At 36.6% G+C, this 27,468-nt stretch overlaps 1 protein-coding gene across 1 annotated transcript; it reads right to left on the bottom strand.

Annotated features, from left to right (window-relative positions):
* Nucleotides 1-245: 245 nt before the first annotated feature.
* SMC3 (structural maintenance of chromosomes 3) lies at nt 246-27,468 on the bottom strand. The gene is made up of 29 exons (XM_059821556.1): nt 27,454-27,468; nt 23,173-23,248; nt 21,552-21,590; nt 20,654-20,721; nt 20,208-20,279; nt 19,942-20,021; nt 19,296-19,374; nt 17,809-17,926; nt 17,055-17,230; nt 16,789-16,869; nt 16,386-16,550; nt 15,722-15,843; nt 15,081-15,294; nt 13,356-13,459; nt 13,039-13,138; nt 12,451-12,611; nt 10,973-11,114; nt 9,568-9,718; nt 8,418-8,570; nt 5,876-6,027; nt 5,483-5,641; nt 4,657-4,764; nt 4,146-4,254; nt 3,251-3,498; nt 2,922-3,134; nt 2,010-2,201; nt 1,667-1,844; nt 988-1,094; nt 246-676 (listed from the first exon to the last, which is right to left on the bottom strand). The coding sequence occupies exons 1-29, from the start codon at nt 27,466-27,468 to the stop codon at nt 605-607; spliced, it is 3,654 nt and encodes a 1,217-aa protein (XP_059677539.1). The 3' UTR covers nt 246-604.

Below are 27,468 nucleotides of genomic sequence, written 5' to 3'. Positions count from 1 at the left end.
AAGCACAGATTTGGGGCAGTCTTCTGCTGGCATTGGCAACGTGCAAAAAAGATGAAAAAGGGAAGTAAGAATGGCTTGAAAGAATTGCTTTGTCTCATACTCTGAAATATGCAGCTGCAGTATGACCAAATAGTATTTACTCCATCTCAGTGGAATCCTCTAAAGAAAGACAATATAAATCAAAAATTTAATGTACACAAGTTACAGCGATAAAACCAATCGTTTTAATTGAAGCCATTAAAAAAACCATGTGAGGCAATATAAATGATAAAATTATACTTAAGAAGGAATAGCTAGCACTTTCTGAAAAGCTTTAAAACAGCAACAAACACTTTACAAAAGATTTGAAGGAAGAGAATAAAATTTCCAAACTACAGGTACTGTATAAAGGTAACATTAACAATTATCTTATAAAATACAGCAACAGAGACAAAATGGATACTCAAGCTCCTTTGAAACTAAGCCTTCTGGGGTCTTGGTTAAAATGTATGTTCAAAAACTATTTTTAACAAGGACTAAATACTTCATATTTTAAATTTACAGGTCCCTGGCATAAACATAGCACTATACACATTTTCCAAACAAGCAGTAAGTACAATTTTGTTTAACCATGCGTGGTGTCATCTTCTACAAAGTCTTTGGCCATTTCTGCTGTGATCACATCAATATGACTAACCTGGTGGAACAAAAAGGAGTATATAGTTATTACAGTATCTCCTCAGAATAAGACAGACTTATCTGAAGGCTTCAGGACTCAGCAACAGGCCTATAATCAATTTCTAATTTCCTTTAAAGAACATGACAAGGGACATCTGTAGATATTTAAATTCTTTTTCAGGAAGGAGAGAACTTTTACACAAGACTGTGATATAATTAAAAATCCATCACTGAAATAAGACTGATTCACTTTGAACTTTTGTTAAGTCAAGTCTCATATGCACAACGTGATAAGGTTCTCAGTAATGCCATAACTAAAACATTATTTACCTTGTTTCTGAATTTTACACCATAGAACTTGTCAGCTGACTCAAGCAGTTCAGGCCTAAAAGTTGTTGTAATAAATTGAGCATGTTCAGCTAGTTCCATAATCATATCTAAAAAAGAACACAAAAATTCTTTATTAATGTAATCTTTTCAATAAAGCAGGACAGGTCTTAATATAAGACAGGCAAAGAGTTTGCTATTCCTTATTCAAAATGAGGTTTTGGTTAATAAAACAGAAGAACAAAAAACCCCACAAATCAAGAAAGGATCCACACTAGGTTTAAGTATTATCATTAATTCCAATATCAACTCTGACAAATCCAGCCACTCAGCAAAATCAGTGGGGTATTAAACTTCTATGATGAAAAACAGAGAAAGCACTTTTCTAACAATGCAATGAGCTCAAAGTTCACTTTGAAATCAAACTACACTTCAAAACAGGACTATTTCCACCACACTCACGTGTAGTAAGGACAGTTTTTAGACGCAGCAGACAACACAAAGCTTCTACCTAAAACCAAGTTCATGAAAGCTTCAGAAGGCACAAAGTTAAATTCTAACACACGTTGGGATATTCAAAAATGTACCCTTATGATTAAAAGCTTTTATCTTAAACATAAGGGATGAGAAGACAGACTATCAACTTCAACCACAATGAAGCTGAATAAAAGTAGACAGTTACCTGAAACAGCTTTTCTGTGCTGAGCATCCAAGGCTTGATCGATTTCATCAAACAAGTAAAATGGAGCTGGATCACATTTCTGGATAGCGAATATCAGGGCTAGGGCCACTAAGGATTTCTGTCCACCTGAAAGTTGCTGCATTTCTCTCATTTCACCCTGCTTCCCCGTGAACGATACCTAAGAAAACAATGCAACAGCAAGATGATTTCAAAATATTAAACCATAACATCACTTGCTATTATAGTAAACAAACAGGGCCAATTAAACCTTGCCTTTTAAAAATATAGTTGAAAGGCAATATAAACAAATATTCAGAGTACTGAAACAAATATTTTTCCTTACCCTTATGCCAACTCCCGTGAACTGGTCTACAGATGGAACACTGCTCTGAGATCCAGATCCCCTTTCACTCTCAGTGCTGCCTTCACCTTCATCCTGGGACTGGTTGCCCTCCACATCTCCTTTCTTCATCACTAACGTGGCCTTGCCGCCAGGAACTAACTTCTGGAATACTTCACTGAAATTTTTTGACACCTGAAAAAGAAACAATCAATACGCCAGCTCTTTTTTTTTTTTTTTTTTAAACACAGTGAAATCAAATACAGACAACAGCTGTTTTTACATGATCACACTAAGTATCTGCTTCAAAGCAGAGATCCACATTCACTCTTAAGCAGAAGTGAAAAACCAAATGCTATACAGAACTTGGTTTAAAAACATTTAAGCCAACTGTTCTTGTAGTATGAGAATTTTCAGGTTTTTTTCAAGAAAATGGTAGAATTAGAACATAAAACAGCAGCAAAAGCAAGTATGATTTATTTCAATAAATTTCAGATGAGTTCTCAGTCAAGCAAATGACATTAAGAGAAGACTTCACACACTTCGTAGTTAAGAACCTTTGTTAACATTAGGAATTACTTTCACTAAATCTGGAGAACGGATTTGGTGCAGTTTTTTTACCAGACATTCCCCAGGAGGGGTTGTATGTAGTACAAAGAGATTCACCAGAACAGAAGTATTTAAGATGTTTACAGCAAAGCTAGAGTTACAATACAGCCAAGATGAGCACCTATTTAAAATGCTAGCCTATTTCTTTTTCAGTATCTAAAAACCCGACAAACATCAACTTACATATTGCCTTCTATTATTTTAGAATAGATATACTTAATATCTGCTTCTTCTCATATAGCTGCTACATAATGGGACAATTTGATTTCAGCACCAGTGTCTTTACAATTTTTGCTGTTTTGTTACCTGTTTGAAAGTCAGCTGAATAGCCTCGTATTTCCTGAGCTCAAGGACATTCATCAGCTCCATAATGGATTTGTAGCCCCTGTCCAGTTCCTCTTGTCTTTTTATCAATTTTTCCTTCTGCTCCGAGAAATTCACAAACTGATCTAAAGCTTTTTTATTAACATGACTGTATTTCTTCAGTTCTGTATTGCACTGCTCCAGTTTGCGGAATAACTGTAAAAGGGAACACATTAACGTATCAAAGTGACTTGCAATTGTAGCCACATTTGACACTCAAAGATGTACGTGACAACAGTATTTCAGGTCGTGAAACCAAGCACACTTATTACCTGCTTTAAACTTAAAGTCTGATACTTTTCAAAAGCCTCCTGTGGAAGGGAACCCAACTCTCTGATTTTCTTCATGCATTCCTCTTTCTTCTTGAGGAGCATGCCTTGCCTATTAGTCATTTTTTCAAGTTCTTTTGTATCGTGGTTAATGGCATCCATATGCTCCTTTTCCATATTCTTCCAGCGTTCCATGCTCTTTTGAAGCTCTTTAATTCCTGCTTCTGTTTTGTCAATGGAATTATCCAGATCTGAGATATTGGGGGAAGAGCACAAAACCCAAAGTGGTAATTCTTAGATGCCTGCATAAATTCAGCAATTATCCAGTCAAATATTTATGAAACAAAAAGATATTTTAAAAAAAGATCTATTTATTAAAGAGTAGGAAGTTAATTTTAAGAGAAAAGGCTGAAAAACCCTCTCTTCCCCGTGAGTATATGGCTTAAAAAACCCTAACAAACATACTAAGGTCATATTGTTAAAGTCTAGAAAGCAAAAAAAAAAAGCTTGAGCCATATAGATGCTATTTCCTATTTGACAGCAACTTAGTTTTAGACAGGTTAGACAAAATTCAAGAACTATACAAGATCATGCTTGCATGAAGGTTTCTTCAAAAGTACTATGCCCTGAAGCCAGAAGTCTGTTATCACCAACACATACCTACCGGTATTACAGTGTGCAATTGTGGACACTTATTTATGTACGACATGCACAAAATCTTGTTTCACTTATCTTTTGGAGTAAGTTCCAAAAATCTGTTATACACTATGTAACTACTACAGCATATTTGAAATCAATTATTTGTTCTCATATTATAATCTATTTCTAAACCAAAATATGGTATGTGTGAACTTTCAAAACCCTGGAGATTTTTCTTTGAAAAAATGATGCTACCAACCATCTGACCGTGCCAATGTATCTTTCACTCGTTTGTTGATAGCCTCAAGTTCCGATGTTGTGGCAGTAAGAACTGTGCCACCTTCTGTTTCTCGTAGCTCATTCAGTTCCTATAGGACAAAGTAAATGCCACCAAGCTTCAGCATGGAGGGGAACACAAGTATAAGCCAGACAAGCAAGTTATTGTCTGCTACTTTGCATGTAACTGTATTAAGTATTTTAGTAAAGTTTTTAGAGAATAGTTAGGTTTTCAAACACATCTGCCATTATGATGGCCGTATTTATATATAGGCTGTGTATTTAGAGTAGGATTTCTGTAAAAAATTCACATCCCTAAAATACTGCACCCAAATTTAAGTAAAACACTTAACTCAGCTTGGATATAGGGAAGCAAAACCCGCCACAGATAATACAAAGTAATGAATGAGTATTTATCAAATGATTAATACATTAAAGCCCTGGAAATAAACCAAAAGGAGATTGCAAAAGTACATTTAAGAGAAAATCCTTACTTGTTCCACTTGGTCTAAGCGTTTTCTCAGATTCTCATTGAGATATGTTTCAACTCTTGTGATAATGCCTTCTAGTTTAATCCTCTCATTCAAAAGCTGTCTGTTTTCCTGAAAAAAAAAGTATATTAATTTCCTTAACTGACTCCTAAACACTTTTTTCTTGGTTAAAAAAAAAATAAATCAAGACAAACAAAAAAACCCCCACTCTTCACACAATTTCTGTGTATTAAAACACCACACAATTCTTTGGACTGTTGCTCTAATTTTAACAGGTAGAAAGAACCAAACAGTAAATATTTTTGCAGCTGTTTAGTGTAAAAGTCAACCATACAAATCATTAAGTTTCTTAAACTGTATTAGCATCTGAATCTAATTCTTAAACCCAGAAGAGCTTTAGAAAATATACTTAAGTAGTTTTTCCAAACAACACGGATGTCAGAAGAAAACCTTAGTTTTTGTCTCATCTACCACGTGCTTAAAGGCATTGTTTTATTTTCCCACGCTGTGCATCATTCCTTTCAGATTATATCTGTTTGTATTTATTGGTTTAAAGTCCAAGAGCAGGAGCAAGGAAACTGATGATTCCAACACAAATAACCATAATTCTCACACAATACAGCTAGTAAAATTCACCCAGCATTCGAGAAAAACACGCGAATACATTTTGCAGATGAGAAAACTCCAAACACGCCTACTTACTACTGATGAAACATTACTTCAATTACACTGTATTCATCATAAGTGACTTTTCATACAAAAGGACAAAAGTAAGTTTATTGGGAAGAAAGGCACCACATCTAATGGCAAGACATTTTCATTTCCTTACTTGCTGTAGTTGTCGAATTTCATCATTAAGAGCATCCACACGTTTCTGATCTTCAAGACTGAGTTGAGACAACAAATCAGTCCCCAGTTCTGCTTTTAATGATTCTCTAGTTGACTCCATAGCATGTAAACTTGCCTCCAAGCTCTGCAAGCTGCGTTGCTATATAACAGATATTAGAAAGAATCATTCCTCAGAGCAATCCGTAGATTTATACAGCTTTCACTTTTCTGTCCACATAAACGTATTTTTGTGACATCTCTAGTCATCTTTTTACGTTTCATATTATTATTTCATATTATGATGTTAACCAGAAAGGAAGGCAAGTTTATCAGTAATATTAACAAAGTAACTAATATAAAACCAGTAACAGCTTTCAATATTCCCATACTATACCTTAGGCATAAATGTCTTCTCAGACTGCTGCCTCTTCTCCTTCAGCATTTTCATCTCTGACAAAATACTGTCTCGAGAGGCTTTGAACTTTCTCTGCTGTGTCTCAATTTGCTGCATTTGATTCATTAGCTGGTCAATCTCATTATTAATCCATACCGTGGGCTAAGGAAAACTCTGTCCTTGTTTTAAAAGGTATTTTATACCTACTAGCACCTTCAACTTTTATTCCCCTTGGCATACTCAGCTGCCATTCAAAAAAAAACCAACACCCCACCAACCCAAAAACTAACAACCCCCCCCCCAAACCACACAACCAAAATACTCAGTTGTACAGAAGAAATCAAGAACCATCAACAAAAGTAACTTGAGCACCCTTATCAACACCAAGGACAAATGAGGAAACTTTCATTTAGCTGTTAGTTTTACAACGTGACACTCAGAAGAACACAGGGGTATGTTTGAACTTGTAACGAAAACTCAGATCTTACAAAATATAGAAGAGCAGAAGCCTACATTTAAAATGAAATATTAGAACAATACAATTATCCCTTACTCAATTATGAGGCAAAAAGTGTACTTTGTTCACGCTAGTTTTGATATAATGGCTTAAGTCATGGTGCAGAGCTTGCAGAGGATTCTGGTTTAATTTATGTTGAATTGCTAACATCATGTTACTCCTACTACAATGTGTATTTTAACATGACATCAACTTAAATGCCCTAAAAATTAAATAATTCCCCTAAGCAGAGGTTACAGTAAAACACTTCACCACATACTTAAACATTCTGGGAAAACTGAGTGAGCTACAGAACAGAAAGTTAGTAGGAACAGGTATTTTACTTTCAAAATGACTGAGGTCTGTTTGTGGTATGCTCTAAAAGTTACTGTCAAACTGCAGTAACAGTTCTTATTACAGTCACTGATGTACCACCACAGCTGAAGGGTATGCCACATAAGAATTTCTATCAGTTAGATGAGCACTCTACTTACATCCCCTATAGATCCCTCCACAAAAAGAAACCCAGGCCTAAAGATTTTGAGTTAAATGATAGCAAGAAAGATTTTTCAATTTCAAAACAGTAGTCCTGGTTAGAAGTTAAGTTATACTGAAACCAAAGGGTCTAACGGATAATTGGGGAATTTAACTACAAGCAGCAGGAATTCAAGCTCCCATTCCTAGTTACAAAATACAAGCTACCTGTACAATGCACACTGGCATTAGTGTCAAAATTAGTTTCTGCACAAATCCTTTTAAACCATATGCCTACATATTTGTAGTTTAAAAAAGATGTAAGGAAGGAGAAAATGCCACACTTAAATATTTAATTGTAGATACACAAATTGCGTCCTCCACATTGCTTACAGGTAACAGGAAGAAGGGTGAAAGACATTCATATTATTGCTGGTGCATGTAAAGCCAGTTGGCGAATTCAGTCTATTCAAGTCCCGTTTAACAGACCATTTCGACATTCTTCCACTGACTTAACAAGACATAGGTACATACTTTTGAAGTTTTGCTAATCAGCTGTGGATCTAAGCATAGGCTTCAACGTTCTGCTTATCTGCTGCCCCAAAAATGTCTCTAATGCACTGCTGCAGGTCAAAAACAAAGGAGTTCAGTTCAAAGGACAGAATGACCTGGATAATGGAGATGAAAATTGTATAAACCTCTCCTGCCCCTGAATTCTAGACACTGGATCTCAAAAGGACACTGTAGCATTAAAGAGGTTAGAGAAAAAGGTGACTGTTACTTGACTTTTCGTACAGAGAAACTGAAAAGACCTAGACTGTCAAGCAACTCAGAACTTAATTATAATATAAAGCTCTCCACCCCCTCCCCACAGCATAAGTGGGCTATGTAACACATCAATTCAGGACACAAGTACTAAAAATATAGCATGAGTCAGAAGAGGCAGTGAAGATTAACACAGCTAACAAGAATATCTGGTTATAGTAGTTACTACAACAAACTCTAGAAGGAATAGAAAGCCTCAATGTTTAGGCTTTGACCCCATCTCTAAGCTTTAAATATCAAGATCAAGTTTTAACAAGGACAGATTACTAAAGCTCCGTTTTCCTCAAGCCGACAGTGCCAGCCACTCTGAAGCAAACCCTTGGACAAGGTGTGCTTCAATTACTATTTTTCAGTCAAGTTTCCATACTACAGAAGTTTTACAAAAATTAACAGCAGTAGTATAGAAACTGTTTCTTAACTAGTTGCATTGATCTAAAAATGATTTTTAAAAAAGAATGCAATTCAGGCCCATAAACAATGGATTGTTTTAAAATCCGTTATTTTCACTGGTTGTACATCGATTTTCACATGCAGGGTTTTTGTTTGTTCCTGTTTTACCATTGATTTATTTGTTACTAAAATCCCTACAGTAACATACAGTACCACGCTGCACAAGCAACAGTCAAAAGAAATGCCACAGCTAATTTCTAACATTGTTAAGTCTCCTGTTTTTCATCTATTACTGTAATCACAAAAACAAAAGCTTTGTCATGACACAACCTTTACCCAAGAACAACAAAAGGATATTTTCAATGTTTCTGCGTAAGTTTTCATTGAGTTTTGCTTCGAGTTCACCAAGTTCTTCTTCTGCCTTTCTAACATCTTTTTGCAATTCAAGCCGAGACTTCCTTGTGTCATAATAACCTCCAGTCAAAGCACCACGATGGCTGACTTGATCACCTAAAAGCATAACAGAATAAGACTATAAACTGCATGCTATAGGCTCTCCATAATGTTCAGAGCAGTTTCTATAATGCAACTTCACAGATGAACTAGAACATTTCAACTAACCTACAGAAGTGCTGCATCAGTATCAGGAATGATGTACATATGTTTACAATAATTAGGGAAATGGTTATTTCGGGATTCAATTTAAAGTACATTTCCTTTCTCAAGACCAACACAGACTGCTATGATCTCCTTTAAGCATTAGCTAGTTTTTTTTAACTTCTGAAACCATGCAGTTTGAAGGAAAAAATGCTTATGTTAATGGAAAAATGCAAATCCCTAGCACCACCATTTAAAAAAAAAAAATCTCAGTTCTTCTGTGAAGAAGAAAACAAAAGAAAGGCTGAGTAATTAGCAGCATCTGTGGCTTGTAGATTATGTTGTTACTGAAAAATTAATCATTTCTTCCACAGACATCCTTAGGAATTTTTTCATATTGACTAAGAGACAAAAAAGACTTCAATAAGCCTGCAGGGAATCTGCCTGCCAAGAACAGGCAATTAACAAGAGATACAGATTATTTCAGAAAATATAACATGTAAGTGTGTCTGGTATGCAGAAGAATTCACCTCGCACTTATCAGTAATTAAGGCCATACATTTCACACCCTAAACACTGGTTTAAGTTTGTGGAAAACTCCGTAAGTACTCCAGAGAAACAAATGCCTGTTAAATTGGATAAATACAAACCCAATCTACTTTACAATTCTTAGGATGGAGATAGCTAGCTACTAAATTTTAGAGCTTAAGAAAATTCAAGGGCTTGTGAAGAAATTCTGTATTTTTAAGCACTGTACTTAACCAAGAGCAACCTTGTCCATCTCAGTCAAGTATACTATTATTTTAAAAAAAAGATTATTTTGACAATGTCAACAGACAATGTTTAATGAGCCTCACATACCAGGGATCCCATTTTTATAATAAGTAATTCATAAAATTGCAATGTTTACCTTCCAGAGTAATACAATCCATAGTAAAAGCTCTGGCCAGCTGGGTAGACACTTCCATACTACGACAAATTAGAGTCTTTCCAAAAACATGTTTGAAAGCTTTGTCAAACCTTGGATTGTATCGCAGTTTACTGATCATAGGAATAGCATCCTGAAGTGACAGTGATTTTAATGAGAAGAGCATACAGATACAAATATGGCAAGTATATTGCAACTAATTCACACACAGAATTCAAGAGAGCCGTGGAAGAAAGAAACTACCATCAAGCATAAAAATAGAATACACACTAGCCATATAACAAGGATTTCTAAAAGGTTAGCATATCTCAAATTCAGTGAATATTAGCATTGGCTTCATAATCAATAGCCTTCTAGAATGAAGACTTCTAGAGCTGGGTATATCATTATTTACATACAGGACATCAAACCCTGAACTCAAAGCACAATATTGTGAATGATACTTTGGAAAGAAACAGCTGTCAGTTGGTAGAAGGATGACATACTGACTGAACATTCCCAAGACAAACACATAAACACTCTATGGAAATCAAGTGCAAGATTTTGCAATTTTAGCTTTTAACAGCTAGGCTTGAGCATTAAGTCAACTAAGAGTCTGCCAGGAATCTCATCTGAGTATTAAATTGCTACTGAAACAAGTTGAGTAAGTATCATAAGTTAGCAGTAAGATTTTTTTCCCTCCAAAAAATTATTCCTTTCTGTAGAGAGCAGGCCACAAACATTAACACAGTTTTACTAGTAAAGCTCTCCCAAAATAAGCACACCAGAAGTCAGATTGTTTCCTATTTATTTTTTCCTATGTTTATCTGAGGAAAAAAAGAAAAAAAAAAAATCTATTTTTAAAGAACTTATTCTATCTTGATTATTGTAGGAAGCAGTTAACATTTACACAATTAATTCACTACTAAAATTTCAAATAAAAGCAGATACATTTCAAAAAAGTATTTCAGAACTATTTTTTAAATGGTTGTCACTGAAGATTTATTCATGCATTTTTAAATATAAAAACACAACTCATTTCCAGTAACTTTGAGAAATTGTCCACGGCTGTAACGTGGCTCTTCAGCTTTTGCCCATGGCAGCATTTCAGCTTAAAGAATTACAATTCGGTAATTCAGGCAATTATCAATTTTCAGGTTACAATAAAATTCTACTTCTTTTTAGTATCGCCTATTTACTTGTAAGGTGAAGTTAAACTTAAAAGAGCAAATACTTGGTAGGAAAGTAAGTATTTTCGTGTAACAGGTTTTTTATGTTGAGAAGCATACCTTAGAACTAGTATTTAATTGCAGACATTCAACAGCAAATCAAGTATACACAAACAATTCAGAATATGAGGCTCTGTAATTATGAAGTAGAGGAAGGTTCAAAAGGAACTCTAACTCACGTTAGTCTCAGGATAAGCAGTATCTCTAACATCCAGCTTGTTCAGCGGGAGGAAAGTAACTTCTCCAGGAAGGTTCATTTTGTTAAATTCCATTAGGATCTTTGTACTGACCTCGTCAGAATCCACAATGTGATAAAACAACCTAATCAACAAGTCCAAGAAACAAGAAAAACTTTACTGTGCTAAAAGCACTAACATACTTGCATGGGAACAGTAAGCATGCAGGCACCATTAAATAACATCAATATAAAGCTGCATTGCATTTTCTCTTCAAGTCTGTGCCTTAGAATAAGCAAGTGGATACACTCTATTCACTTTCACTAAAACGGGATCAGCCAAGAATTTTATATTCCACCCTTCAGTCACACGAGCAGCTCAATATGTGTACAGTGTCACTACGTACACAGCTTTTTTTTGTTCAACTGCAAAATTCTGTCCTCCATACCATTTCAATATACAATATTCAGCCCTCTTTGCATCTTATGCCTCTGTACACAATCAACCGAAACAGAGACCACATCTATCTCCCTATGCATGATTGGGACTAGCATCAGAGGGACTGAAATAAGTGATCTTTCTTTTGCAAGTTGAACTACAGTTTGCTCGTTACTGCTTTTTCCAAACTATGGGTACAATAGGATTCAGAAAGAACTGTGAAGTACTTTGAAGAGACAGTCTTGTTCACAGACACAGATGTTTCAGACGAGGGACTGCATTTCAAACTGCGGTAGCATCAGCATTTCTATGGGATAGTTTGCAAGATCTTGTCACCTCTATCCTCTTCCCTGCCCTTATGGCACTATCTACATTTCATTAGAACAAGAATTTGTATGACTACTCATGAATTGGAATAGGGGAGGGGACCGATCACACAAAAAGACAGTTTAAATTAATTTGAAGTGTCAGATGCTGCAGGAAGTGGTGGATCACCCAAGAGGCACTTACTACTTCTATAACACATATTACACAGACTCATTAACACTATCTTTTCAGATAGCTTTTGAATAGCAGTTTTTGATGGTTTAGAGACAGACCATCCTCACCCACAAGATTTTCTAGTGTAAGTGAAATAATTCTTATTATTATCATTGAAACATCAGCATTGCTTACTGTAGAATTCTGTACCCTGGAAGATGGCAGTCCACTTTATTCAATATAGCTCAGCCTCACCACCAATTCTTCTGATAAATGTCAGAATTGTGGGTCTGGGACCTTTTTTAGGGTCTTTGTGTGGTTTTGTTTTAGGTTTTTTTAGACAAGATCAAGAGCAGCTAACATTATTTTTTAAATAGGCAGAATTCATCTTAGTTCTTTCTCAAAGGAGCAGCAGTTTGATCACACTATATAGAAGGCACTTTGACAAGAAAAAGGACGAAAGCTCAAGATCAAAAGAATAAAACTTTCAGTAGCAACTGGCACCAACAACTACGTTGTAACACTGCGGCTGCTTTAAATAACACTAAAGAGCATCTAATTACCTGTTCCCTGCAGTAACTTCAACACAGGTGTAGAAAGCTGGTTCACATTCGAAGTTATTCATTACAATGCCATGATAGCCATTTAGAACATGCTGGTTTATGCCTTTTCGACGGAAGTGCTCCAAAACTTTGTTTATGCTGTCTATACCATTCAAAATGGCCTGTTGAAATATAACTCATTATTGTACAGCAATTAAAAGATGTAGAAGTCATATCCATTTTACCTCTAACTTTGTGAAAGTCATAACCTTCTTTTTCACCAAGTTCCTGCTAACCTACAGCTCTAATGGAAGATACCGCAATATTTGAGCCCACCACTTTTCAGGGTCTTTTTAAAAGAAAAAAGCAAAAATATATCAGAAGATATTTTAGAAGTATTCCGTTTCTACCTCGTCTCCTTACCTCTCCTCAATTACCTTGAACTATAAATATCTGAAAAATTCAGCTTACAAATACAATTTGTCCATTTTAATTATGACAGTAAGACTGTCAAAAGAAATAACTGTCTTTCAGGTATGACTATGACTTATCATTTAAGAATGAGAAGAAAAGCTTCCACAAGGAACTCCCAAATACAAGGTATCTTACCTTTCCTGTTGCTGCTCTGAGAAGCTGCTGTTTCTTTTCTAAATCCTCCCGCTTTGCAGCAAGAGCTTGTTGTTCTGCATTCTCTTCTCTCCATAGGTAACTACAGAGCAAAAATAATTACAATATTTTAAGTGTGAATGAAGTCTGAAGATTTTTCTATTATTATTCTCAAAGACTGCTAATCTAACGGGAAGGCGAAGTGCAGGATTTCATACATGGCTATATTTAAAAACATACCTACATGCCATATTAACAACTACACAGTTGGGGTCCTTCACATAAAGTGAGATTCAGACATATTTCAATTAATTACTAACTTTCTTTCGCTCTGTAGTTCATCCTTTTTATTTTTCACTTCATAGTATTTTCTGTCCAGTTCTTCAACACGAGCCTTCACTTCATTAAGATCCTGGTCCAGTTTCTAACACAAATAAAAGAACAGTATGAAACTACAGCTCTCTATGTTAAAAAAATTTCTTTTATTCAATACTAAATTACTACTTAAATTCAGAAACAATTCCTACAAATGTTTTAACCAATTTGCAACAAACTGCAAAAGCACTAAGAATAAATGCATCTTTGTAAGGGAGCAGTAACAGGGTGAAGTTATCAAGTAGACTGCAACACAGGCACCAAGTTGAACTGTGCATCTGGGTATTACAGTGAAATGGCTCAATAAGTCACAAGAAACTGAATCAAAACCATAACTATCATACACATAAATATGTGTAATCATGCTCTGAAGTAACATTTGTGATATGAACATACATACTAGTCTTTCGTACCATGCCATACTGCTATTAGTCAAAAATCTTAGCCTGCTCTCCAGCAGTACTAGTACTTTACCACAGCTTCTGTCAACAGCGTACTGTTTAAGCACAGGCATCCTTCCCTTGCTCATTTAACATTTGCCATTTTCAAAGAACTCAGATAATGTTTTCATAGTTATCTGTGTACACAAGGGCTAGCTGTGTTCTCAAAACATAGCCAAGTTTTTCCAAGCTAACTTTGCAAGTTCTCCATCACTTTCATCCAACACACCTCCCCTTTGAACAACAAAAAGCTATACAACTCTTAGCCTGAGCATAATTCGACCTTCTGTAAGAAGAAAACAAAGACATGTTTATAAAAGGAATCAAAGGCCACCTCAAATTTAACCTCTTCAATTCTACAGAATTCCTACTAAGCAGTACAATACTATTACAGTCAGTAGTAAATGCCATTTCTTTCATTCACCAACTCAGAGAATCATTACATTGCTAATGCGGGCCCCATCCAAACAGTATTTTAGCAGAACACCGTTGTCTTTGTACAACTACGTTGCTAGATTTTGTCAGATTGATCCTCGATTTCCATCGATATATTACACAAAGATCAAGAACACTGTCTATCAGCACATGCAAAGTAGCAGCATTGGCACTGGATGCTCTCCCACCATAAGTGCAGGGGTTTTCACCCCTGTAGCTCTGAACAGGATCAATATTTTTGGATTGTACTGTTGCATTTGCAGTGTAAGAGCTGTTTTTGAATGGAAATTAAAATCTAAAAGTTATGCAGATAATACTGTTAATCTTCTAACATGGATAAGGACGCAACTTCTAACCAGCTGCAATTGTGGTGCAAAAGGTGCAGTGCTTGCAGCACAGTTTAGAAGATCCTCTGTTTAGGGAAAATAAGAGAAGTGCTAAAACAACCAACGTAGACCTCTATAAAAACATAACAAATTTTTATCTGTATGAAATGGCCATGTTCAACACAGATAAGAGCAAGGCAGATCTAAGTCTCTTCCTGAAAACTCAGGCCAAACACTTTGGGGAAAGTACCAGAAAGGAAGTCAACATACAGAACGAAGTTAGATGCAGTGCTAAAGGGATTTTAGAGTTTATCTGCAGATGTTTTCAATAATACATTTTTAAAAGACCGCACCCAACCAGAAAGTCTTACCTTCCTTATAAATAGGCACTAAAGTCTAATTGTCCAAGATTAGACCAAGTTTAACCCTTCTCTCAAAAATACTGAGAAGTAGTAAGCTGCAAACTTACACTGTACTGTTCCAAATTTTTCTCCTTGTTTGCCTCTGTATCCTCTAAATCCTTGTGTATAGCTGCAATCTGCCGCTTCTTGTCATTGATTGCTTGATCTAAAGACTTCAGTTCTTTCTTTATCCACTTATCCCTTTCTTCTTTGGAAGTAAACTGGCTTCCTCGACCTTGTTTTGCATAAAGATCTGTTCTTTCCTGTGTAGCCTGTGCAAGTCTATTTTGAGAAGGGAAAGACATGCTGTATTATAAAGAAATCTTTAATTTATTAAGAGCAACCATTAAGAATTACCATAAGTATTTTCAAAAAGTGTCAAACCAGGCTCTAAAATTAAAGCACCAAATCAGTAACAAAATGAAAAGGATCATGTTATAAACCATAAAATCACCCAGACAACTTCATAGAACAAGGAGTCAACAATGGCCCACAAAAGTAGTTAAGCTTAAAAATTAGTTTCACCAAATACTGTTCCCCCGCAACATTAAAGGAGGCTTTTTACAGACCATCTGTAAGTACATATAGCTACCCCATTCTCAAGCAACAAGTACAACTCTAAGTTAATTGAACATATCGATAGCATTGATAGTATCTTGGGTGGGTTTTTTTAAAATGTTTTGACTCCCCGTTGTAGAATGCCACAGACCTAGCAATTCCCCTCTCTTCTTTTTCTTTTACACTGTTGAATTTCGGCTCCGTTTCCGCTAATTCTTTCTGCTTCTCCTCAATTTTCTCAAGAAGCTTTTGCCTTTCTTTTAACAGTCTTTTCTGAAAGTCAAACAAAGCAATATTTGAAGTTAGATGATATCAGGAACTGTATTATTATATAAATACACACTTCTAAAGAATAATTTAATTGTAAGATTGCAAGATGTCATTGCTTATCTGATACTATGCTGTTTCAACACTTAATAGAAGTGAATTCAGTTCTAATCAGGACAGCGAAGAGGGATGAAATGAAGCATTCTCAAGAAGCTAAACTATGCAAGCAAGGAAGGTCTGTATGGGCCAAACAACCAAGTTCAAATTAGCGCTACAAACAAAACCCTCCTTCCCAATACTTGCAGCAATTAGGATCAAGACAATTATAGGTGCTTGATTTTGCAACATGCAGGATGATAAAGGATCATAACACAGGAGTCTCTGTTTACATCCCCTAGAAGCACACTAAAGACATCACAAAAAACTAAGATATCTGTCCAGCAAACCTTAGAAAATAATGAAATGCTGCAGTCTAAAACCAAAACTTCAAGGTACCAGTGTACTACCTTGTGCCAACGACATTTTAGGACTTCACCGTTGTTACATACCCTTTGTTCACTGTTGCCAGCTAATTCATCCTGCAGGTCTTTAGCCTTCAGCTCTAATTTAGTCCTCTGTTTAATCTGCTCCTGTCTTTCAGCACTAAGTTGTTCTTTCTCTTCTTTCATTGCCGAAATCTTTGTCTTCAGTTCTCGAACTTGCCGTTCTATTTCCTATGCAAATTTAAGTACGTGGTATCTTAAACACTGCATGCACATTTCAGTATCTATCAAAACTCACAAGATCATTATTATGTAGATCAAGATACACTAAAAGTGTGAAAAACTTCTCCCATTTCCAAACACGATGAAAGCATAAAATAGAATTTAACACTGTTTTAGACCTCCCCCCCGCCAAAAAACCCACAAAGCAAATCAACCTCTGGAGAGCCCTTGTTAAAAGTATTTTTACCTCCATTTTATCTCTAGCATCTTGCTGTGCATCTCTCAGCTGCCTGGATTTCTCTCCACTTGTCTCTCGTTTGGCAGAAAGCTGTACAGAGATATCACCAATAGCTTAAGTAGCAAGATTCTGTTTTAGTAGTAGTTCCAGAAAAAAAATAATTTGTTAAATTAGTGAAGAACATTGACAGGATTCTATCAAGGAACACAAGGAGACGTTGGCAAAAAGTAAATCAATAGTTCATGTTACATTTTGCATTAGCCAAGATACTTTACCTCATCAAGCTTAGCTCGGGTTTCATTAAGTTCCTGATTATAAATGGTGTATTCTAATGCTCTCCTCATTTTATCCCATTTCTGGTATTGTGCCAGCTCTTCTTTCTCTTCTTCTAGGGTATGCAGTCGCTCTTCAATGTATTTCAACAACTCATTGATCTTCTCTCGCTTGCCCTCTTTAGAAAAGATGACAAGACTGACGTTCTGTTAAACACTAATACATTCCCACACCTTTAAAGATACTGAATCTCCTCCAGTGATTAACTATTTGTCAACAGTTATGAGATGTGAAAAGGAGAACCCATGTCCAGAAGTTCCCCAAAAAACCATCCTAACAGCAGAACTGTTGATACTAGTTATGTAAGGCAACAGAAGCAGGTACTCTCTTGGCTCACACACTTGAAATAATTATAGACTATACTACATAAACTTTAATGTTCCCATAGCAGTAGGTATCCTGATTTTTTGAATCACTGCCAGCTGACATCACTTATGTGTTTTGAACAGTACAAATACCCCTATTAGCCTAGCTAAAAAGTTTTATTACTAAAAGCACACCTGAAGTCACTTATTAAATCTTTTGAGATACTTAAAATTCAAGGACGAAATATGACATACATGACATTCTCTGCATCATTTAACATACCACAAATAAAAACCTATCTAGCAATTAGTGTTACTGAAAAAGCCATAAACCTTTAGAATTAATGTTTTATGCCACAATAATTCCATTAATTCCTTAAACTATTTTTACCTGTTTCTTTCATTAGTGAAATACTCTCTTCTTTGCGTTCATCGTACACCCTGGTACCAGCTACTTCTCTTAGTAACTTCAGTCTTTGAGAGTCAGGAGCTGTGGCCATCTGGTTGATCTGAAAATTCAAGAGCTATGATTTCAATAGCCTGCTCTGGATGTATGGCTAACCACAACAGATCAAAGATTGCACTTTTCTTACTATGCCTGCTTGTCTGAGGTTTTGGCAGGAAGATTCCGATACCTAGTATGTACCATACTGCTTTCTTTTTGAGACAATTACTTTAGGATGGCAACTATTCTGCTTGTAACTAATTTTGTTGGTTTTCAAATGCTACCAGTTATTGCTAAAACTCAAGATACTAGTATTATGTCAACTGAAGAAATCATTCCCCGCTCAAAATTATGTTTAGAGAAACTCAAGCTTGGGCTTTTAAGTCCTGATGCTCAACCAAAGAGTTTAAACGCCTCCATAAAACCACAGCAAAATGTAAGGGTTATAAATCTTAGAATAATTCAGGTCATGAAACACTCATTAATCCAACACTAAATCAGTCATACAATTAAATCCGACATAAAACTCACTCTCCTTCAATAGAACTTCAGCAGTTCCATCCTTTTATAAGAAGGTAACTGTTTCTAATTTGTATTATATTAAAACCAGTATGTGTATTTTGGCTGTAAGAGTCACATGCACCAATCCCCACTACAATACACAAGTGACTTTCTAGCTGAAGTTGTTTTTTTCCAAATACACATATTCAGCTGTATAGGAAAATTTATCCTGATAAACATTTGAGACTGTACTGCTGGGTCGGCATTTCTGCCCTCAAGTGCTCCTTAAGCATCCTGCATTCCCCTTTTAAGTATGCCTTTCAGTAATCTTTTGGAGCTGACAGTTATCAGTGTCTCCATGGTGTCCCACCCTGTGAGCCATTACAAGTAACCTGTCCTTTGTCTCCAGACCTGGGTGTCCTTTGAAAGCTCTGGTAAGCAGGCTTGGGTCTTGAAGATCAGTTAATACAGGCCATGCTGTGAGCCCTTTCCCAGCTGTGTGTTCACTTTCGGTGCTTCCACATGTTTCCATTCATCCTCCATTGACAGTATTTTTAGCCTCTTAAAATTCTCTACAATTACTTTACTGCCTCATCTTAAGGCCCAGAAATCTATGACTTTACACTGAAACAGTCATAGGAATTAAGTTTGCTTTGTATTTAAGTATACAGAAAAGCACATGATTGAAAAGATTACCATGAAAAAAACCTTTTCTAAATATCAACATTACAGACACTAAAACTTTTTTCTTAAAATCGACATAAGCTACTAAAATAGTAGTATTTGCAAAAGCAGCATCTACAATAACTGTTTCAAATTAAAATGGATTTAGGTTTTGGTTTAGTTCTGCAATAACTGAACTAAGTTTGGCATCCAGGAAACATGATACTCTTGATTAGTGATCTTTTTCTCAAAGTGGAAGAAAACCTTACCTTTCCTTGTTTGACAATATAGTAGGGATTACTGCGAGAAAATCCAGCACTTTCAAGAAGATTCATTACATCATTTTTCCTGAAATGTTATTGCGAATCTATTAAAAACACTTACAGTAAAGGCAACAGCTGTAAAAATTGAGTGAAGTATCACAACTATACATCACATACTATAATCACTGTGCGCAATGCATGCTCTGTTTGAAGAAGCTTCTTTATTTGATATTAGCTAATTCCAAAATGAAATGAGAGAATGAATATTGGAAAGAGATTAAAGAAAGAAGCACTTTGAAGCAAAAAGGAGGCAAATACAGGTAAAGATACCACTAGGAAGGATGTGAAACAACCTAAAGTCTGGTAACTCTTCTATTTAAAAAAACCCTGAAAGAAACATTATATAAGCAGTTAAACATCACATTAATTAATGGATTAAACTGTAAATTCAAAGTCTGCTATCTATTACACAAGGACTGATGTCCTTGCTGTCCAACTACCAGTACTCAGTATTACACAACTAAATTAGTATTGCTCATGGAACTCATGAGAATTAATTTATTTCAGGCTAGAGATGCAAGTGTTCGATGTGACTAGTGAATTTTACAGAAATACTACTAGTCTCATTCAGCTAAGGAAAAGAAGTACCTACGTCACCATTTTCTTGTCTAAGAAATATTGGTCCTTCTTGGCTCCAATGACTCTGCGAAGTGAGACTTCCTCTTTATCAATCTTAAGAAAACAAAACCCAGTAAATTTTAACTGCTTGCAGGAGGTATATAGAGCTAATCCAGACTCTTTATGGCACTTTTTACCAGAACTGACTCAAAAGCAGTTACCATACTGAAGACTTCTATAATACTGAGATACTAGAGTCTGAAGTGATCATCTATTTCTGAAGTAGTATATTCAACTTACCGGTAACCTGTTGTCCGAATTGTCAAAAATAATTTCCACAAACGCTGAAATAACACGAGGACCTGTACCCTCCTAAGAAAGGAGATATTTTAGTTAGGTAATTCCCACTTTAGCAGGATTTTGAGCTCATTCATCTGCTCTTTTCATGACAATCCCACTTCCCCTTTCCTTCCAAGTATTTTAGAGTCAAGAGTATGTATGTAAGATCCAGTACATATATTTTTATTTCTGAAAATCTGGGATACACATTCACCAATGTGCATTATCACCACAACGTATTACTTCGTAGTAAGTTTCCTTTTCCCAAAGGGAAACAAAAAATGTTTAAGGATGCTTCCAAAATAATTGGCTTAAAATATCCACAGACCAGCAATTTAGCTTTTTTTCAGCAACATTCAAATGCATTAGTTTATTCTTTAGTCTTGTTCTTATACACCTTCACTTACATGCAACAAAGCCAGTCTCTGCTCTGGGCGAAGATGACTAAACTCATCACTGAGGACAAACTGAATTGCTGTAATAAAACAGTAAAGAAACAGAAGATTTATTCTTTCCTTTAGGGAGATATGCAGCAGTTTCTTTAACTCAAAACATACTGTTTTACTGTTGTATAGTACAGTCATGCTGCTGCTAATATCTTACAATGTCTCTTCATTAAAAACGTAATCTGCTGGATCTTTATCACTCAGCCTGCTGTACACTAGAATTTCCCTGACAAAGTCTCACTGTCACCACCTTACTAGCTCACTGCATAAGCATTAACAATGCTGCACGAGTAAGAATTCATGTGCTTTCCTCTACAAATACATAGCACACAGGCTAGGTTAAAAATATCACTAAAATACTTAACACTTGGAAATTTATAAAGACTACCATCACAAAGGCCACTAACTCCTTTGACTAACATCTTTGCTCCTCCACTGATGCTCCCACGCCACAAAACCCCCTCATAACCATACACTAAAGGGTTGTATAAGCTGTACCATACTCCTATGGAATCAGCTTAGAATTTAGCCACTAAGAATGTCTAAAGTAACTGCAAATATCACAATCAACTTTCAAGGTGGGTGACTTTTAGAATCAGTTTCCTCCTGTAAATATTTTTCTGCCATTTAAAAATCTTAGAAAGCCCTTAGTAAGAGAAGCCAAATACTGGGGAAAAACCTGAAGGTAACTATTAAAGAAGTGCATTGAGATCTGCCTTTCATCATCGCCAAGTAATGACCAATCTGCCACTCCTTGTTGAGGAGGGACATTCGGTAGACCAACTTCTGGCAAAAACAAATGAACCAACCTGGTATCACCAGCATCCCCATGCTTTTATATTAAGAAATCCACGCTTACCGTAAAAAAAGTTGCTTTTTCCAGATCCATTTCTTCCCACTGAAAATTAAAACAAAGTATAACCTCAAGTTGGCATGAGTTAACATTGCAATGTACATGAAATTTTGCATATAAATATTCAAGAACAGAACCCAAATATAACACAGCCAAACAAAACCTCAAGGGAATGAGGCAAACTTAGTAGGTGGATCACTTAGTCATTGTCTGAGAACAGGAGAGCAGCCCTTTCCCCACTCAAACACATTACAATGACTTAGGAACTCCAACACTATTCCACAATGAGAATAATGGTTAAACCAATCCTATTTATTCCCATACTTTTCTTTTTAATACTGATCTCCTAGTGTGATAAAAACAGTAGACCTAAATCAAACTCCCCTGTTCCCAGCATCAATTTTTTTTATATTTAACCAAAGTAAAACACTTGCCTGTACATTCAGGTTGACTGTATGAACTTCAGGTAGAGTATGAGCTTCTTAATACTCCACTTGCTACTGCAGCAATATTTTGTTTTAAAAAGGCTGGAAGAAGTACTATTTCTATTTTTAAAAAAAAATATAGGTATAAGAACACTGCACTATGCTAACACACAGTAATCCCACTGTTCAGTCTGATGTGTTTCAGCAAAGCTCAGTGTCTTATCTTTAGGATCAGCACCTACTGTATTAATTTCAAAACTGCTTGACTTCCAGCAGCAATGAGCATCCCAGGCTTTTCATCCCTTCCTGCCTACATGCCCTCCAGATTCACCTCACCCCCAAAACTACTTGGGATTGCCATGAGGTCTTTAAAAAGGCAAAAAACAGTGAAGCTGGATTGATTTTTTTTCCCTTTTAAACCAGTAATACCTGGACAGTTTTAGCTCCCGATGAAGTAACATTACATAATAGGACATGCTATTCAAGTGATATGCACATTTTTTCCAGTCTCAGAGTAAATCCTGGCTACTAAGTTTTTATGTCCAAAATTGACTGTCTTCTGTTGGGTCATCAGTCTCAAAGTTGCTGCACAATCACTAAAATCAATGCAAATGAAAAGGCAGGACCAAGCATCCACAGGCAAAGATAGGAAGAGGTACGAGAATGGTGGTTAACAACATGCTGTTAGACTAAGGTGTTTGTGTGAAACTACACTTTGAAACTTGTACTTTTTGACAGTCCACATTCCAGAAATTCATTCCTCCAAAGCTGGAAGAAAAAGCACCATCTCCTCTGCAGCAGTTTATAGTAGCTAGTGTGCTTACTCATAAAAAACGATCATACTTGCATTAAAAAAGAAAAAGAATCCCATACAAATTCTCTGTTGCTGCAAGGACAGCCTTTAAAGGGGGTCTGGCTGATACAGAGATCCGCACATATGAAGGAGTTTACAAACCTCACTCAATTTCTGAAGACTCAGACATACTATTGTAACAATAAAATTGAATGCTAGTATTACTTTGCTGTAAGTGGAATACGCCTTGTGACATGTTACAGACAACTGTAAAGAAGTTTCCAAACCAGAAAATATAGTCATCAAATCTAGGCAGAATATTAAAAACTATAAAGGACTTTAATGTGAACATCATCTGAAATAACAGCACAACTCTAGTTAGTGTTAGAAGACAAGTATCAGAACTTACCAATGACATTGTGTTTTGAGCTGAATGGGTCCACAATGGTTTGGTCCCTGTAGCTTCGAAAGCCCTGAATGATTACCTAATGAGAAGAGTAAGTTATTTTAGCAAAGTTCTCTCTGTTCTTCAGCAGCTTTTGAACTATAAGATTTTACAGAATATTTACATCAATTATATTATACTTGATTTCTCCTGCCTTTCCCACACACACTTCAACCTTTTAGCTCAAGATCAGCAACTTACATCATAAAACTTGCCCCTCACCTAAGCATCACTTTAGGGAGAGATTTTTCTTCCCACATCACAAGAGATGCTGGCACTTATCTAGGCCAAAGCACAGTGAACAACAGTGTTCTGAGAGTCTTTTTGTAACAAACTACACAAAAATACGTATTTGCATCAACTATTACATACAGGAAAGAAAAGCCAATATAAAACACGCTTCTCCTAGTAGGGCCAGATTTATATTTAATTTTTATAATGCAATCCACATACAGCATAACAATTCTATTTGCAAATTCTCCAAGTAGAGCAACTGCGGACTGCAAAAACTACACAAGACTCTACCTATTTTACGTTCTTATTTTGTTTTACTGTGCAACCTAAAGGGAAAAGTGAAAAAGCAAGCTATCTTAGTTCTAATGAATTCACTTCCTAAACAGACAAATACAAACCTATACCATTAACTTCAGGAGCCACACAGCAAACAATCATCTAGAAGCAGCACGTCAAATTTCAACTATTCCATTTCAGTAGTGATTTGAGGTTTGCCAGGTCAAGTAACATACAAGGTACAGAGTGACAATATCCCAATACTTCAGCAGTTCTGCGCAGCAGCAAAATTGATCCGACTTCCAGCATGCACATTCCAGCATTAAGCACCTTTTCCAAACATTAAAGCTGTGCTGAAAGACTATACAGCAGCTTTGCTCTGCTCAGTAAGACAACAGAAAGACAGCAGCCACCTGAAAAGTTTTGATGTTTGCAGATCTTTCAGCAAGAACACTTACGAAAGGACTAGCACTGACATTTAATCGTTATGTCCTTCACCCAGCTCTTCCCCAGCAAGCAAGATATTGTTAAAATAATGCCAATGTTTCATGATGATAGCTATCATAAACTAAGAATTACTTGTTAGGAAGACAACAAAATGTCTTACAAGATATTTCCCAATATTATTACTGCTGAAGTTTAGAATGTGAAATTATTTAGACTTTGTTTTGTTTGTAAGATCTATGGTCCCATCACCATTTTCTATTTTTCTGAACATGTCGTCACTTCTCTCACATCTTCAAGTATTAAAATAGCCCATGTTCCAGAATATGAGCATAATACTTCATATCCAAGAAGCACATACAAAACTGCAGCAAAAAGCCTAGAAATAGTACTGTAAACATTAAAGCAAGCGTTTTCCCCTACCACAAAAGCCTACATTAACTGTACACCTGAGCAACTCAAGAAACAATTACCTTCAGATCCACATTCATATTCTGTAATATTCTGGTAGCACGCTATACAAACAGTGGGGAAAAAAATCCTGTCCATTAAATTTACTAGACAAAAGACTGGGAGAAGAAAGTGCCCTGATTTATTCATGTCAAGTTCGGTCTGAAGTCTTTCTCCCACTATGTGACAGTCTATTATCAAGGATTACCACAGAAAACTCTTCTTATCACCTGTTTATACTAATGGATTAAAATCATCTCACTAATACTGAATGAAAATGCCACACCAGACAGCAAATCAAACACTCCAGTTTATAAAAATGGAAATGAAATAAAACTTTAAAAGGCATTAATGAACTTTTAGTCAGAAATCACAGTCATTCTCCTCCCAGGCACTACATCTTCCTTGTCAAATCCTCTTTGCAAAATTATTTTATTACTGGAATCTGAAGCTAAGAATATGGGTAGGCAGAAAATTACTAATCCTTGACCATCAAACATCAAATCTAAGCAACAGCAGCTATTCTGGAAAATGAGTAGTGTGCCACTTCCTCCAATACTTTGCCTATCTAAACCTTTTTTGAATTGCAACTGTCTATGCTCTCTCTCCTTGGGGCAAGATACAGTTCTCATTAAGTACCTGCACTGTATTCAGACCTAAATCCAAAGCAACTGTATCAGAAGTAATTAAGGATTTCAGAATGTAATGGACCAAACTACAGAAAGTAAGTTTAAGACAACATATTAACTGAAGACTACCCAGTCACTGTGGCCGTGAACACAGACCCCCACCTCCCCTAAAAAAGTCTGCCTCATCTGCCAGATTGAAACTTTCGCAGTAATAGCAAGCTCTGCCTCAGTATCAGTGGCTTTCAAAGGAAAACCAGGAACAGCAAATCTTACACAGGTCTTGCCATCAACTCTAGGCCACAGCAACTACATTCACTTTTATTATTTTGAAAAATAAATATTAAAAAAAACCCAAACCCACATTTGGCAAACAATGCTGCTTCCCAATTCACCAGATTTCAAGAAAAAAATGAAAAGAATGGGCAAAAAATTTGGTCTCTAGTACTTTTGCAGTTTACCTGTAATAATCTAAAAACATACAGATTAGAATAATTAATCTACTTTATTCTGATAAGAACCTCAAAGCCTCTACAAAAAGGTAAAACCAACCAAACATTATTTCTTATGTATTACTATAGAAGCACAAACTCCTAAGACCCACCGACACTACAAGAGTATGATACAGGCAGACTAAACACCATTTTCCTCCACTCTCAAAGTTTTGTCCTAGATGGCTTTTCACTTCATCCACCCTACATATTCTGAAACATCATAACTTCTTTATTGCCTTGTATAGCCTCGGACTAAGACTTAAATAATTTTAATCTTCAAACTCCAAGAATGATTTCTGGGAAGCAAAAAAATAAGGGATATTGGTGGAACAAAATTCACCCTTATCCGTTTTATTCTCATGTTCACACTTTGTTATGCTCTCTTCTGTAGCTCCTAGAACAGTATTGATTATTGAGCACCTAAATTTTTTTTTTTCTAGATGAAACCAATTTCTGCTGTTCTGACTCAATTTGGACTTCTTACTCTGATTCTATATATCTTCATTACTGTTTACTTTTGTGCAATTCAAATCTGGAGAAGAATTCTTATTCAAAGACTTTAAAGCCATGCTCACACCTGCAATGACAGAGTGATTTACTAAAACACGATCAAAAGGCATTTGAAACACTCCCTAGTCAGCCAAACAGTTGATGAAAACCTGATTTCTATGTAGAACATGCACTGTCAAACATGATAAAAGTAGTATTCTTAATAAAAATACCCACAGGGTGTCAGAAAGCCAGGTAAATTTTGAGTCCACTGAGAAATTAGAATCCTAGTAGGGTTTGTATGAACATGCATAGGTAGTGGTACAAAAGCAGCCATTAAAAAAAAAAAAAATCAACCATACTGTGCAATACACTATGCAATATGACTGCAGGGATACACTACAGAAGTAACATCAATGATCACCTCAATCTTAAAAACTGTTTGGAAAAGGTCCATACAAGGCCCTTCTTTTTAACTGATCGTTAGCTGTAGATTGCTTGTCAAGGATGAAGTATAATAGGTTAAATGGTCCATGCCCGGGGGCCTAAAGCATCACAAACAGTAACTGTTGTTTTTTCCGGGTAAAGGGGCAGACAGAACCAGTTTGAATTGAAACCCCAAACACAGTCACGTTTCCCCACTGAAACCACATGCGGATTTTTTAAAGAAGTAAAAAATAAGAGAACCCACAACTTTAACAGCTGAAAGATGCCACCTGACAGCTGAGGAGAGCCCCTTGTTTGTGTACGAGCCCCGCGTGGGTACGAGCCTCCCGGCCTTGGGTCGGCCGTCGCCTGGAGGGCCGGGACATCAGGGCTGCCCCGTCCAAAGGGTCCCCACATACAGCCTGCGAGCAAGTCCCGGGTCCAAGAGGGCCTTCACCCAACGCCACTTCTCACCTGCAATGAATGAAACCAGCCGCGGGAACAGGGGGAGGAAAGGCACCCACCAGCCTACACGGCGGACTTGCTCCACGGCTGGACCCGGAACGCCCTCCCCTCAGCAAGGGCCGCGGTCTCCCCCCCGGGACAGCGGCGAACTAAGCAAAGGCCTTCGGACCCGCCACCAGCCAGCGGGCCTCTTGCTGCGGGCCGGGACCTAGCTCTGCCGCTAGCGCGGAGGCTGAAGACCCCCCAGCGCCAGGGCAGGGCAGAGCAGGCCGGGCCAAACCGACCCAGCCAGGCCCAGGCCGCACGGCACAAGGCGGGCGGCTTGGACCCCACCGACTTACCTGTTTGATGTACAT

This window comes from Gavia stellata, chromosome 9 (assembly GCF_030936135.1).
Source record: "Gavia stellata isolate bGavSte3 chromosome 9, bGavSte3.hap2, whole genome shotgun sequence".
Classification (NCBI taxonomy): domain Eukaryota; kingdom Metazoa; phylum Chordata; class Aves; order Gaviiformes; family Gaviidae; genus Gavia; species Gavia stellata.
Note: the sequence above shows the minus strand (reverse complement) of the source record. Positions and strands in the feature narration are given on the sequence as shown.